This window comes from Argiope bruennichi, chromosome X1 (genome assembly GCF_947563725.1).
Source record: "Argiope bruennichi chromosome X1, qqArgBrue1.1, whole genome shotgun sequence".
In the NCBI taxonomy this organism is placed as follows: domain Eukaryota; kingdom Metazoa; phylum Arthropoda; class Arachnida; order Araneae; family Araneidae; genus Argiope; species Argiope bruennichi.
In genome coordinates this window covers 33,982,401-33,998,112 of record NC_079162.1, presented here as the reverse complement: position 1 = coordinate 33,998,112, position 15,712 = coordinate 33,982,401, and the positions used below count along the sequence as shown (strand labels likewise).

Here is a 15,712-nt window from a genome sequence, read left to right as displayed (position 1 = left end):
AGTGAATCATTAAAATTGTAATAAATAAAAGTGTAAGACATTACTTATTTATAACATATTGGAATATTGATTCATTTAACTGATTAAGTTACATTCCACTTGACAGAACCTGTAAAATAATAATTTTTAGTGTTATATTTGTTAGAAACATTATTAATAAAATATTTTTATCTATAATGAGCCACTTTTGGTGACCAGCTAGTTCTCACGGATTAATGATTGCTTAAAATTTCCATTTAACATTTTGTGTAATTGTATATTAATGGCTTCCTAAACAAAATATTCTAAATTTTCAATTTTGATAGATTTATAATTCATAATATTGTAGAAGCCTTGAACTATTCTGCTCCATGTGGCATGCATGCATTTCCTTAATTTTTTATCAATATCTTTAAGCACAAAATTATATAACAAGAAAGAGCATCAGTGTTTAAAAATGGGTGCACTTAAAAGATTTCTGATGTTGCTTGATTCTGAAGAAAAACCTAAATTGCAAGAACAACAAAATTAAATCGAAAATTTTATTAAAAGCGAGCCTTATACTGAAACTTACTCAATACGGGAAAAAGAACCGAATCTTCACATCTTGTGAATTAACAAAGGCAAAAAAGGATGAAATATTAGTAGCAATAATGGAAACGATTTGAGTTTCAATTCAACAAGGAAATATATCGCTGCAAAATGCACTAAAAGTATTTTTAAATTACTTGGAAATAGAAAAAATATTATGCGACATAAAAATTGATATAATTGAAAGGACAATTTTTTTTAGTTTTAAGATGATGTAAAAACATTTTAGTCCGTAATATTTTCGGAAGTTTTCATAGAAGAACGCCAAAATTTCACTTAATTAATTCAAAATTAAAAAAAAAAAAAAAAATCTCTCCGAGCTGCACATTCCTACTTTTCAAAGTCTACATGTGCCAAATTTGGTAGCTCTAGGTCAACCGGAATTGTCAGTTACGGATATAGATACGGATCAGTTATATGGATAAGAATATTTTAACTGGATATCTGCTTATTGTAAATGAATATATAAAATGATTTTTAAATATTTTATTTACAATAACCGTAGATATATTTTTAAATATCATTGTAAAAACAGTTCTTTATTAGGAATTACTCACCAAGTATGCCTAACCTATAGTTAGGTATAACTACAATCATATCGTTGTATTTCAACAGGAAATCTGCTCTGTATTCTTCTTTGCTACCATAAGAAAATCGTCCAGGATGAAAGTATATAAGTACTGGCAGTTTTTCTTCAGATTTTTCCTGAAATAAAATTTTTAATAATTATAAAGCTTTATATTACTTAATACAATAAGAGCCATACCGATTTTTAACATAAAAGGGCCCCATTTACATAATCAGAAAGATTTCCTGTTGCTCTATATTTGCATCTTCGTAGAAAAAAAAAAAACACCTAGAGGATGTCCTAAATTCTAATCTAATCGAAATTCTATTCTAAATTCTAATCTATGTTTATTGCTATTTATCTATGTTTTATGAAAATTGTTTAATTGTTAACCTTTCCCGCCAAATTTTTAAGTGCCTTAAATTATTTGAGGTAAATGAAGCTCGTTTTGGGTTAAATGCAAAAATTAATAATAAAAGGATGTGTTTATATAGACATGAAATACTCAGGAAAGAAGGAATATAATTTGTCAGAGGTACACGCTGTTGTGCAATGACACGTTCAATCACATAATGTTAAACAGTACTATGATCTCTCATTTTAATAGACTAGAAATGTTTCTGATATCTAATTCCTTTAACTTGCATTATAATTTACATATGGATTTATTTTATGTATTGGTGATAGTAACAGTATTTTTTTAAAATTGTAAAGACAGTAATTTCACGGTATTCTAAATAATCATTATTTAAAGCACTGGCATTTCCATTTTGACACCTGTTGGTCGTGGTCTTCTCTAAAATATCGTCAACCCTCTCCATGCTAGTTTAATTATCTAAATCTGAAGCCAGATAGCGGTAGGAGCAGAGAAAAGGCCAAATGAATTGAGATGAAGAGCTTTGCAGTGAGAATGTTAGAGAGACTAACTTGGTATAAAAGTGAACTTTAAAACTACGTTTGAGAAACCTAAGAGTTCTTCATTATCACATTTTTTATATAATGTAGATGATCGTATATACCTAAATATATTTTAATTAGATTGATATTGAATAGGCTTTGAACTTAGTCTATGATTGAATACACCCAACACGTCGAATATTATTGTTACTTAACGTCTCGCCTAGATTGCCTCAATATGGAAGAATTCTAATGTTTAAATTAGAGTATTTTTGTGTCCTTGTATGTTTGAACAAATGTACTTGGCTCAAAGGGCTAAGTAGGAACATGTTATTAAATAAAAGTTTGAACCAATAAGTTTATGACATTGTATAGTAAAATCTCAATAATAAAATAAGAGATATCATCTAATAATTTTTTCTCTGCAGAGTAGACAGTTCTTATTCTAAAAGTACTTATATTTCAGACAAGATTACAGTTAATTACTTACTTTTCGGTGATAAATGTCTAAAAATAAGCAGTCTTCTTGACCCACCACTCCATGCCCGGAACTTTTGATGTAAGATGATGAAACTTGAGGGCAATAGACCGGCTGTGTATTATTCAGATCAATTTCAGATTTCGTAGATTCAGATTCGAGAGGTAGCTAAAAAAAATCATTTTATTAAATGTTTTATTCAAGATAGAATATAGCTTTATTTACATAGCTATTTTATTTGCAGACATTGGTATGAAACTTCCCTTGTGATCAGTGTAAGATAATACATTATTTGATGTAAGATGATTGAGATGACTATGATATCCTGTAAATTAAATTCACTTTCCCACAGATGCTTTACTGCCAGTATCAGCATCTCCTGTTTTTATTATTTGTAGTTATGATTTTCATATGATTTCGAATTCTGTCAGAAAAGCAGAAATTTTCTTTGTTTTACTTAAGAGTATATGAAAAATTCATTAAGCATATATGAAATATAAATGGCTTTTAAATATCTTTAATTTGGATAAGTAAGAAAGAAATATTTGATTAAAGCAGAAATTATGCTCAACTAAAGCTTTATTATCCTGTTTAATAAATGAATAAATTATTTAAACGTTTCATTGTGAAAAAAAAAGCAAAAACGAAGCCTGTATCATTTTTAATGTAACACAATTTGAAACAGTATGCATTTTTATTTTATTCCAATATCCTCCCATTGTTTAATCTCAAAATAATCCTGAATGTGAAAAACAATCACCGGTTTATTTGTATAGAAGAACTGTTGTATTTATGGATAAGTTCAACGTTCATGAAAATTTTTAAAAAGGTTCGCAATATTACTAAATAGAAAATCGTATCTTTTTCCAAAATTTTTTCTTACACACAAATAGTAATGGTTAGAAAAAAAAAGTGAAACTTTAAATAAAACTTTTTAATATTAGATTTTTTAATGGTTTTTAAATTTTTAACTCTTTTTCAGCCGAAAAAGGGTTATAAATGAAGTTGCCGTTTGTTTGTTTTTAATAATTTCCTGTGTTAATTAAGCAGAAAAATAAAATAAACAGATGTAATGAGGATTACTTATAAACGAAAATTAATTTCATTTAATTCAGCAATTTTTAAATTTTAAGGAATATAATTTTCCTGAATCTTGATGGTTCGTTCTAATCATTTTGAACAATGTTGCTAACAAATCTAACAAAAAATTGCGTTATCACAGTAGCATTAGCTTAAAAAGTTATACTTCAGGTCTTATTTGGGTTTGAGACTCAAAGTTTGGAAGCTCTCATCTGAAAAATAGTAAAAATATTTTTGATAATTAAGTTTTCAACAGGCAGTTATTAAAATAATGGAAACACCTGTGAATGAAAGTGATATTTAAGAATGCGCTTCGTAAACATTAAAATATAGTTCCACTTACCGTTTTTTTAATATAAAAGGTATATATCATAGTAGAATGAGGTAGCTTTAATGAAGTTGCATACGTCTTGGTTTTTCTCAAAGGTGTAAAATATCAGACATCCCAGACTTTCAAAAAGGCCAAATTGTATGGAGCAATTGCGACTGAAACATCCAAGTTTTTAGGCATTTCTAGAGGTACGGTGCCTTAAGTCATGACAGCGCACACACAGCGGGGCAAAACAAGCTTGTTAAAGCAAAATACTGAACGGAAGGAGAAGCTGATTGAAAGACATCGACGGATATTGTAATGTCTAAAAAGAAAATAAGGCAGCAGAATAGCAGCCAAAGTGACCGTAGGCTCAATCAGCATCTGGATTCTTCAATGCCAATAATTTCAGTTCCGAGGCACCTTCATTAAATGGACATTAACGGCAGAGTAGCAATTCCTAAGCCACTTGTCACAGATGTTAATGCCAAACGTCGTCTACAGTGGTGCCATAACCACGAAACCAAGTCGATTGATAAGAGGAAGATGTTTATACGGTCATGTATGAAGGAAGATCTGTTATGGTATAGGCAGTCGTGGCATGGTTTTCTGCTGGCCCAATCGTAACTCTGAAAGGAAGGATCACTGGGGAGAAGTTTTGGATAACCAAGTCCAACCTATGATACTATCTTCGTTTCCTGCAGGAAATGGAATTTCCCAGGTTTATAATGCTCCTATTTATGCAGCAGGATTTGACCAATTGTGGTTTTATGAACACGAGGATGAAGTGAAACTTCTACCTTGGCCCGCACAGTCCCCTGACTTCAATATAATCGAGTCGTTACGGTCTATTTTATAGCATTCAATCCGAAATTGATATCATACACTGGCATACTCCCTGAACTTTTACAATATCTCAATGAAGAATGGTACAATATTCCTCTAAACACTATTATGAATCGATTCTCAAGCGAATCTAAGCTTTATTCCATTCCAAAGGTGGCCCTACACCTTATTAATAAAGAAACTTGTATTCTTTTGTGGTGTTTCCATTATTTTGATAACCACCTGTATATTGGGACATAATTTAACAACGATTTCATGCTAAGCATCCGTATTTTATTAAACAGAAAAATAAAATCACTCTAGTATTTTAAGAATTTGTTAAATATTCTGAAGACAAATTTTTTATTCTAAAAATTCCGATTCTTCTTTTGGTTGACCTGAGATTCTTTTCTATAAAATTATATATTCTCTTGATTTTTAAATTTTATCCTTGATCTGTTGCAATACTGAGTTAAATATTATTTCTGTTACGAAAATGTGAGTTAGTTTTTGGGCCAAATAAATGATTCTTGATGCAATCGTCATTTGTTTGGCTTGATTTTTTTAACCTTGTTTACATTCATTGACTGAGATTAAATTTAAAATGATTGCTTTTAACCAGCGCTTTATTTTACGGTCTTTATACATCGCTCACAAAGGAAACATGTTTTTTTTTTATTATTAAAAGAATGTTCGAATTGATCAAAATAATATATTTTTATTTGTTATGAAGCAGAATCTTATAAACTTATAAAAATGTTATAAACCCATTTTTTGGATTACTCCTGTTTTATTGATACAAGAAAGTATGTCGTTTTCATGAAATAGTCGAAAGTATCTCCAGATTTTTCATTAAAACATTCATTTCAAAGACAAAACATTTCTTTCGTGCTATCTTTAGAAACATACTCTTGTAATGGTATAAAAACGCAGCAAAGAAAATTTTCTTGCTAAATGATGATGACATGGTATTCAATTAGAGTGAAATATACTCCAATAATTAACTACATTAACACAGGTAAAATCAATTACTAAAAATTCAAACTTTCTTCCTTTTTTTTCCATTTGAAATATATGACCTTCCTTCCAGTTAAAGGACATTTTCAACATCTTATAGTCATGTAAATGTTTTATTTTTTTAAGAGTTATTGGCACAAAAATTCATTCGTGTCCTTTTAAATATATATAAGAACTTATTAGCACATATTCACATGAAAACAATATTTCATGTTCTGTCAAGAGATAACATTGATCCCTTAGAAGACACCTTTTGGACTTTCATTGTGGATACTCTAAACAAATGAAGACAAGAGATAGGACTCAAATCTCTCCTTGAGATCAAAATTCATACTGATTCGTTTACCTGTTTTTGCAGGAATTTGCGCGAGTGTTCTCCAAGAATCCACTGGCTTGTCTTATCAATGTAACATCTTTTAGAGAGCAATGAACTGATAAAATTAAGATCATCGTCTACAGATATTCAGGGACATATCTTTATCTCTGAAAATGACGCATACTCTTAAAGCTTCATCAAATCAAACATGAACAAATAATAGGCTTTCAAAATTGTTTAATTCCACATAAACAAGTATTTACAACATATAAAATACTGAATTTATAATTAAAGTGAAAAAAATGCAATGCATATTATATTAATTAGTACGATTCAATACTATTTTCATCAAAATGTTTGTTAAATGTTGACGGAAAGGAGATGCAGTAGCTTCTGAGGGTAAATGCCCCTGAGAACCCAAATGTAGAAGTCTGACTTCTAGCTCATATAAGGATGACCCTTACATACTCACTTGCACAACCCCTTTTTACGGGGGGTGGGGTCTTTCATTTACCTCACAGACAGAACAAAGAGGAGGAACAAACATGGTCGAACCCAGGAAGCCCGGATAGGGGGAAGACGCGCTACCCCTAAGCCAGGACGCGGGCTGTTAAATTGGCGAAATAATCAATTTAATTTCATTAATTAACATATTTTAATTAATAAAATTTATTAAAATATGGTAACCAGATTAGAAATTTTAAATATTAAGTTTAAATGCAAAAAAGGAGCCAAAAAAGAAGTGTACAATGTACTAAATACAATGTATCTTTCATTAGATTGGTTCAGAAAATATTTATTTATATTTGAATTTCATAATGATTGTTTTTTTATTGATAATTCCTTAAAATATATTAATTAACTATTAGAAATAAATTTACCTTGTATGGGAGTTAAATCGAAATAGTTAACTATTCAGAAACGGGTCTTGCTTGTATCGGAGATAATGGAATATTTTCTCATAGTGACATAAACGAACTTTTTAACCATAAAATAGTTATACCTCCATAGTATGTTACTCTCTAGTACGTCAGGTTGCCTTAGACCCATAACTTTTGTAACGTCCCAGATATTCTATAATGCGTCGCCTGTTGTGAGATCCCAGTTTAGTGAATTTTTATTTTGCGATTTTATTATTAATAAAACGATTATTATTTATTATTAAATTATTAATTTATTATTAAATAAAAAGTGATTTAACTCGAATCTAAATTTGAAAGGTTCAGTAATCAAAACATTTTTTTTTTTTTTTTTGAAATATATCTAAAATTTGATCAGCTTTTTTTTTTTTTTCAAACTGCTTTAAAATAAAGAAAATAAAACCAGGCAACCAGAAAATACGTCAAAATTACCCTATTATCCCGAGTACCCAGGAAGCAGTTCCTTCGGTTGTCGGAAAATATAGGGTGTTGCATTATCTTACATGAAGACAATAGCCCCTAAACATTCGTGTTTTTGTAAGACAGAAATGAACTTGCTGCCATAGAAATTCGCAGTAACTGTCACCTGCGACGGAAGCCTTTTATGCAATTCACAATGAAAAAGGGACCAAGAATGAAATAGCAATAAAACCATACCATACAATGATGTAATCAAAATGCAGAAACTGTTTATGCACAATGTTAGGATGCGTAGTAATACATATGCGACAGTTCTGAGTATTCTCGGCTCCGTCTTGGGTAAAATGCGCCTCATCTGACTACACTACCAATGACTATTCTGGGCAGAAATCAGCAAGCAAAATCAATACGTTGTTCTAAGTCTTGAGTGTAGCTTTTGCACCATGTGGATTTTATATGGATACTACTTTAAAACGGATCTCAGAATCTTTCATACCGTAAATCAAGGGAGAGACAAGGCACGTGACATTGCTCGAGCGCTTGTCAAAAAATATTAGGATCCTAATACTTTTTCTTCTTCCGATTTTCTTCCACTCTTTCATTTGAAATCCGTTTCCACCCTTTTCTCGGCAACATGCCCCAGTCTCTTCAAATTTAGCTAATGTTTAAATGTATAAATTTATGTATATGTGTGTGTATATGTATTAAAATAATTATCAAATCCTTTAAAAAATAGAGAAAAGTAAGTTTAGTTTAGTTGCACTAATGTCTTGTTTCCAGATAGGAAGGCTGTTATGAGAAGAACCTCGCAGTTTTGAACCGTAATTAGATGGCAAAGACGAAGCATGGAATAAAATATTTATTGAGGCCCTTTTACGCCAAGTTATTTTATGTCAAGTAGATTTTACAACAATTTTTGCTAATAAATAATGGAATTTCGAAAGAAAAAAAGTTAAAATTGTCGCAATTGTTCAAGTCCAGTCAATACACTAAAAATAACTTTAACGGACGAAAAGCTCATAATTTTTGAATAATATGCTTTAAAGTTTCATAAAGTACAGTAAATTCTCTGAAAATAATTATTCAACGAATTATAATTAAATATTTTACGTTGAAGAGATTTTCTTAACATTTCTTATGAATAAATATTAAAAACCTGAAAGAGAAAGATTTGTAAATATTCACATCTTCTGAGGTCAAGAGCCCCAGTTTCAGAAGCTTCTCCTAGTACCCTTCGTGAGCAAAAGATATATGTGAATAATTATTTTGTGCAACAAAGCTTTTGGATAATGCATATTTATTCTTTTTCAAAATGGTGGGTATAAATATATGCGGAATAATAAAATGCCTTTTATAAATCATTATGTCAAATCCCTTTAAAACTGTAAAAACTAATTTTTGGTTGTTAGATGAAGAAAACTTGCATATCTTTCTTTTCCGGATCTTTAGAGAATCAGATTTTATTTAAGGAGTTATTCAGATTTTATTAAGGATTTTATTCAATCACCAATATGAGCCTATATATTTATCTAAACCCAAGCACACTTACATAATTAAATAAAACATCGAACACTACAGTGTATCACTTGTTGCATTTAATCAGTTCTTGAAGTTTATCACTTAAGTATTAAACTACTTCTTCTTTAAGCTTCTACTGAAATCTTCGACCTTAACAGCTTTCCGTGGGAATAGAAATGTGTCGATGATATAGATAAGAGCATTTATGGTTCCCATTAGAACCAAGAATCAGGAATGAAATCTAAATATGAATGAATGTAATGCATGTTAAAATTGCATCATAATTTCTTGTATAGTTGCAACAATGTTTCTAACATCTGATACTTCTTTTTAAAATGGTAATATTTCCTTCGTTCGTGAAAATTTTGCGATGATTTATTGGAAATATATTAAATCAATTCTTATATATATATATATATATATATATATATATATACTTATGGTTTCTTTACACTCACAAGTGAAAAAAATTTTCAATTTCAAGTGCAACTTTTCAAGTTCACTTTTTCGCAGCTCCGTCTTCAGCAAAATGATTTCGTTGTTATCCCAGAATCAGGAAATAAACAAGAAATATTACCGACATTGTTGAGCAACACAGAAGTATCTTTCTTTAACTGAATTATTCAGCAAAATTTAAAAAAAAATAATGTCAACTTCATTTTCTTAATATGTTTTTTAAATAATAAGAATCTTAAACAAAAAGTGTTACGGGGGGGGGGAGAGATTTTCTCAATCTCGACGATGTTCCATTCCATACTTTAAAATCAATATTTTATTTTGAATTTTGAAATAAAGGGAATGAAATAGAATTTTTTGGAGAGCTTTGCTACTTTTATGAGAACAGAAGTCGAGAAAATATAAGGCAACCTATGCGTTTTATAAAATTTGAAAGCGTTATTTTATAAAACACAGGTTTTTTCAGTATATATAAACAATTTTTCAAAGATATTTATATTAAAGAAACATTTCTACTGTTTAGTAATCTAACATCTTTTTAACGAACTTCATTTAAAAGCATATGCATTTCACAGATATTTATGAAAATAGCTTATTGCGCTGAATAATATGTAATAATAAATAAATGAATTTAAAAGATGAATGTATCTTTTTATTCTTTGTTTCCATTTTACAAATACGCATCATCAAAAAATATGGTGAGATTTTCGCAAGAATTTCAAGATATTGGAATATATAGTACAGCATCGTATGATATTGAATAGCATTGCTCTATGTTAAACGGTATCATATAATAGCTTTATGCTGTTGGGTCAGTCGTTTAAATTTTCTGATAACTCCTAAGTTATAGGACACATCGGAATGCAAACATTTCCACGAACTTTACAGAATACTGCATAACACAACATGATGTTGTACAATACCGTGTAATACTGCGCAAAATAAGGCAATTTCGTAAGCATTGCGCATTATTATTGTGTATTGTAAAAAAATTGTGTAACATCTTTGAATTGCAGAATCGTTTACATTAATTTTTTTTCCCTAAGTTCCAAAACAGTGCATGTTAAATAAGTTGGGAATAAATGCCCTTCCGCTGGTGTGATGTGGAAGTTTAGAAAGGGGGTGCAAGTTCAGATGTCATCCTTGTCATCTAACTGCGGCTCAACAACACAAGGTTCGTCCCCAAATAATCCTAATGTTGCTTTAAAATGGGGCGTTAATATAACTAAGTTCCTGAATGATAGAGAAACGTATCCTCGGACGATTGTGAGTTGAATTCAAAGTGCAATGAAGAAAATAAAGCCTTATTGCACCAAATATCACCAAAATGTATTTATTAAATGATTATGTTATGATTAATGGGATTAATTGGTTATCATTAATAATGATCAATGAAAGTGATTAATCTATTTAACACATTGGCCGACTAGTATTAATAATTCTCCGTTATTATTAATACTAATCGTGGTTATCATTAGTAATAACCAATTAACCATATTGACAGTAACAATTACACGAAACTCTGATATTTTCTAATTTCTTCTAATTTCTAAAACCTTATTTTCATAAACCATTATCTCCCAGATAAAATGTAAGTTCTGAAGAATAACCATAAGACACCAAGTTGAAATAAATATAATTTATAATTATGAATAACGCAGACAGGCATATGGTTTATTGCAGTGATAAATTGTATTTTCTTCTAGAATCATGGCTCTAGTAGAAAAAGGTCTAGATCTTGGTTATTTTCTGGTTTACTTTTCGATATATAGCAGTGAAGTTGAAACCATGTCCTTTAAAATAATTTCGCATTCCTCAAAAATTAGTAGTCAATAAATTAAATGAGATCAATAGTTTATATTTGTCCTAAACCGTCATTTTTTATCGCAGATAGGGAAGAACAGAATCAAATTTTATAGCTACATAAAAACCGTCTAAACTTATTTTCTGAATAGCTTAGTACAATTTTTTTTTTCTAAATCAGAAGACATTTTAAATAAATAAGGGCGATTCTTCATAGTTACTACGACTTGACCATTTTTGAAGTAAAGTTTTGGTTACATACGAGACCAACAGTTCGTGGTAATTTTTAAGCTTATCGCTCTTCATAAAGTTCAGATATAATTGGTTTATCCATAATGTAGTCTAAAAAATCAATTTGTTATTTTAAGTCTCTGAAAAAGAAAGAAATGGATTTTTTTTCTGGATCAAATATATTTAACTGTTAAACAAAACGAATTATTTTCTGCCAAATTCATTGAAATACTTTCGAAAGAGAGATTTTACAGATGTTAGTATTTACAATTTAATTTAGTTTAATTTACTTCTTAAAAATATATAATCAAGTAATTTTTATAATTATAATTTTCCAAATTTTCATCTTAAGAATTCACACATTTTTAATATTTAGAACCTGTAAAAGCACCTCTAATATAGTGGCCTCATTTACAATTTATTATGGGACAATTAGAATTAAAGGAAGTTATATCATTATAAGTGGAGTTACATTTATCTTTGTTTTTGATTTTTTAGTTGCAGGTATCTTTGTTTTCAAAAAATGTATATAAATCACATATAATTAATAAATTACATAGGAATAAACAAATCTAGTAAATTTTTAATCACTTTCTATAAATCTGTATTTTTTATTTGGCAAAACTTTTACAAACTTAACATTTCTTCTGCATATGTTTAAACGTAAGCGTTTCCCAAATTATGAACTATTATTGTATAATCGAAATTTTGTTTCTGGTTATTTTAGTTTTTAGTTTTAAATACAAAAAACTTTTTCTTCGTGACTCTTCTGCTTTTAAACCAGCTACACTTTAATACTAAAAGTGCTTTAAAATATTAATTTTGTTTCTTGATACTTCCAACGAAATATAAAATTATTACGAACGAATATTACAAAAGCGTCAAAAATCTTCTGTAAACTTCTGGAACATATTTGTCAAATGAATCAGTCCTATTTATTTGAACGTAAATGTTTTATTTTATAGGAAGTGTATAAATTCAATATGTGACTGCTGAAAAAATAATATAAAAAAGGAGTTCTTCAAGACAGGTAAAGTCTAGACATGCGAACAAAAAGACTATTAATAAACAGTAACTTTTGATGACTGCCTCTATTGGTATGTATTCGGGCGCCATCGGAGAGCAAAAATGAAGCTTAAAAAATTCTTTTTCAACATATTGGCATTCAAGATCGTAACTAATGATGAATCAAAAAGTTTCAGAAAAGGATTGGAAACAAGGAATCTGAATTATTATTGTTTTTCATTACTATTATAAATTTAACTTTATGAATACAGTATTATAAAATTAGCTTATAGTGAAATATAAATTTATTTTCAGTTAATTATTTAGTTCAGTTAATAATGAATTATCTGTCTGTCAACTTTACAAGCGCCGCGCATACAGTTTAGAAGGAAACCATACTATTTCGAGTAATTACTTAGGCTAATATTCTATTCCAAAAATAAAATAATTGACAAAATTACAGAAATACTGAATTTCATTTTTAAGATCTCATCGGTGTTTTTATTTATTTGACTATTAGGTATTGTGATGAGTTTTAAATATGGTGTGAATCATCTATTGCATTCATATTTACACCAGAATCTAAAAATTGGAGGCAAGAAATGCCCCTCCATTTAAACAGAATTGTCATATCTAATTTGAAATAGACATAGCATGATGCGTGGGTTGACAGTGTTTTTAAAGGTTCAGATTTGAATATTTTATAAAAATTACTGTCAGACTTTATAAATAGGTTTTGAAGGTAATTATAAAATATATTCTATACAATTTTGAAAATGATATTCAGAAAAAAAATTGCAGAATTCTCTCATTGACATGTCAAAACCAACTTGTTCAAACTACATTTTAGAAATAGAATAAATTTATTTTAGAATAATAAACGGTACACATTTAAACATTTTATATTAATCAGTTATCTCTCATGAGAGAGAGTATCAGGTAATTTTTAAAAGGAAGGCAACATAGAATTTTTTTTGTAGAGCAGATTTACTATTCAATATCATTCCATTTTTTTAGCTCTTAAGAAAAATTAACTAGTTGTAAAGATTGATAACGATATAAACTTCACAAAGGACTAGCATATTTATATATAATGCAATTTTTTCTTAAATGCTAAACATTTGTGTTACTGAAAAGTCCCAAACGATTCTAAAACATTTCTGAATTTATAAATTTTCCATTCGATCTATAAAATCTTTTTAATAGTTTAGAATCAGAAGAGACTTTTCTTCATTCTGTTTTTCCTCCGAATTTTTCAAAAACATCATTCTCTTCAGAACATTGAGAAGGAAAGGAAAAATGAGATTCAAAAAAACCTTCTTATTCTCTTAGAAAGTGGTTTTTAATTTGTGAGAAGACATGAAAAACTACGAAAAAATATCTTAAAAACCTAATTGTTAAAAACCAAAATAAGATAAGGCATGTCCTGTTGACATAAAAATAAAAAATAACCTATAAAATAAATAAATGCATATAAAACAAAATGCACTTTAATATTATGTAATGAAGGAAATTCCGAAATTCAGCGAAAGAGTCGCATTAAAAATAGTTTTAGAAGATGAGTCTTAGATACAATCAAGCTGAGGATAGCCCTTTTAACGTTCCTGGCATAAAGACTTGGAATTGATCCTATAGCAAATAAACAAACTACTTTTCTCTACTTTATCCAAAACTTATAAAATAACACTAGAGTTTCAAATAAAATTTATCTACTTACCTGGAATCTCAACTCTCCAACTGGCTGTTTAGCGTAAGGAATATTTTTAAAAATATAAATTGAAGTAGAATGCGATTTATATTGATGACCGCGAAACGGTCCCAATATTGTATCCACTACAATACAATTCGCAAACGAAATACATATTAAAAGATGAACTCCGAACACGACTGCAATAGTAAATACTGAAGCACTGATGTTGCAAAGAGCGTGGGGATGCATTTTCGCTCTCTTCGGAGAGAAGTGAAGAACTAAAAAAAAAATTCATTTCTGCACAAAGGTCAATGATTTATCATTCCTTGAAGTTAGAGTGATAAATAAAAACAGACACTTGTTTCTCCAATTTTTATCAGCGGCTTTCTAGTTATCAAATCGAAACGACAAGGCAAATATTTACCTTTATTTACGCGTAATCGATCAAAAACTATCGATGTTAAGTGCTCTGTGGAGTATCTAGCTTATATCTCAGGTGAGTAAACTTTAATTAATCATATTCTTCTAAGATAACAATGCTTATTCAAATAAAAAAAAATGAAAATTGGAGTTTTATATGTCATGTTATGAGAAATATCTCATATACCCATTTTCATATAATACTTTTCCTATAACTATTAAACTTAAACAAAAAATTGACCTATAGAAATAATTACATATGCATAGGAGCATCTTACCAGCAGGTGAAACATTTTATTACATTACATTGAACTTTCATAAAACACAATCTTTATTGACTTTCTTCGTCAAAAAGTTTATCTTGGGATCTATATATCGACTCTCGCTGTTTTCGAGCTTATATTTATCTGTGTTTCAATTTAAAAGAAAGAAAATCTCAAATGATAGTAGTACAAAATTTCTCTGTCGTTGTGAAAAGCATTACAGAAATCTTGACTCTTGATTTATCCCAATCGGTAAATATTAGAAAATTAGTCACTATGCATCATAATATATTTTGTATCCTCAACAAAATAGGCCACATTAAAGTAAGCATTCGACTAGTCATTGGGATGACCGTTATCCAGGCAGATATTACTATCTCTCAAACTGATCTGAAATCTATCTGATGAGGAGTTGGTTGTCCTTCAACGCTTATTGTCTAAACTTCGAATAGAACGTGTGGTTAAAAAATCATTATTACGTGTAAAAGTAAGGTCGACGACTTATAACGAAATATGCTAACAATAGATAACAGTTAATATGGTACTTAAAAAATATAGATAAACGTAGAATAAATGTGAAAAATCATTCTTTTTTCTACATTAAATGCGTCAAAGTCCTTTTATCAATTTCCATTCTTGCATTTCGAAAGTACCACCACAGACAGAGAATGATATGTCACTGAAACTTGGTAGTTTGATTTGCTCTCGAGTTCTAGATCAATTTTCGAAGCAAAAGTTATTAAATTACTAAGCATTACAACTCATAGAGAGAATTACTTTTCAAACTCAGAAAACTCAATGCTACGAATTTTAAGTGTAATTTGAAATGAATAGAGTACAGATTCTATCTTTAATGTTATTTTGTCGTCGAATGAAGAGGAAAAGGAAAAAAATAGACTTATTTGTATTTATTCGATTAATGAGA

The 15,712-nt window shown here is 29.2% G+C and overlaps 1 protein-coding gene across 1 annotated transcript in view; it reads right to left on the bottom strand.

The window, feature by feature from the left end:
- Positions 1-14,400, bottom strand: part of LOC129958063 (venom carboxylesterase-6-like) — a 34,664-nt gene extending 20,264 nt beyond the window's left edge. Inside the window, exons 1-3 of the mRNA XM_056070232.1 lie at positions 14,132-14,400; positions 2,526-2,681; positions 1,128-1,275 (exon numbers count right to left, since the gene is read on the bottom strand). Of these exons, the coding sequence (XP_055926207.1) occupies positions 1,128-1,275; positions 2,526-2,681; positions 14,132-14,353 (526 nt within the window). The 5' untranslated portion in view covers positions 14,354-14,400. The remainder of the gene's footprint in view (positions 1-1,127; positions 1,276-2,525; positions 2,682-14,131) is intronic.
- Positions 14,401-15,712: the final 1,312 nt, after the last annotated feature.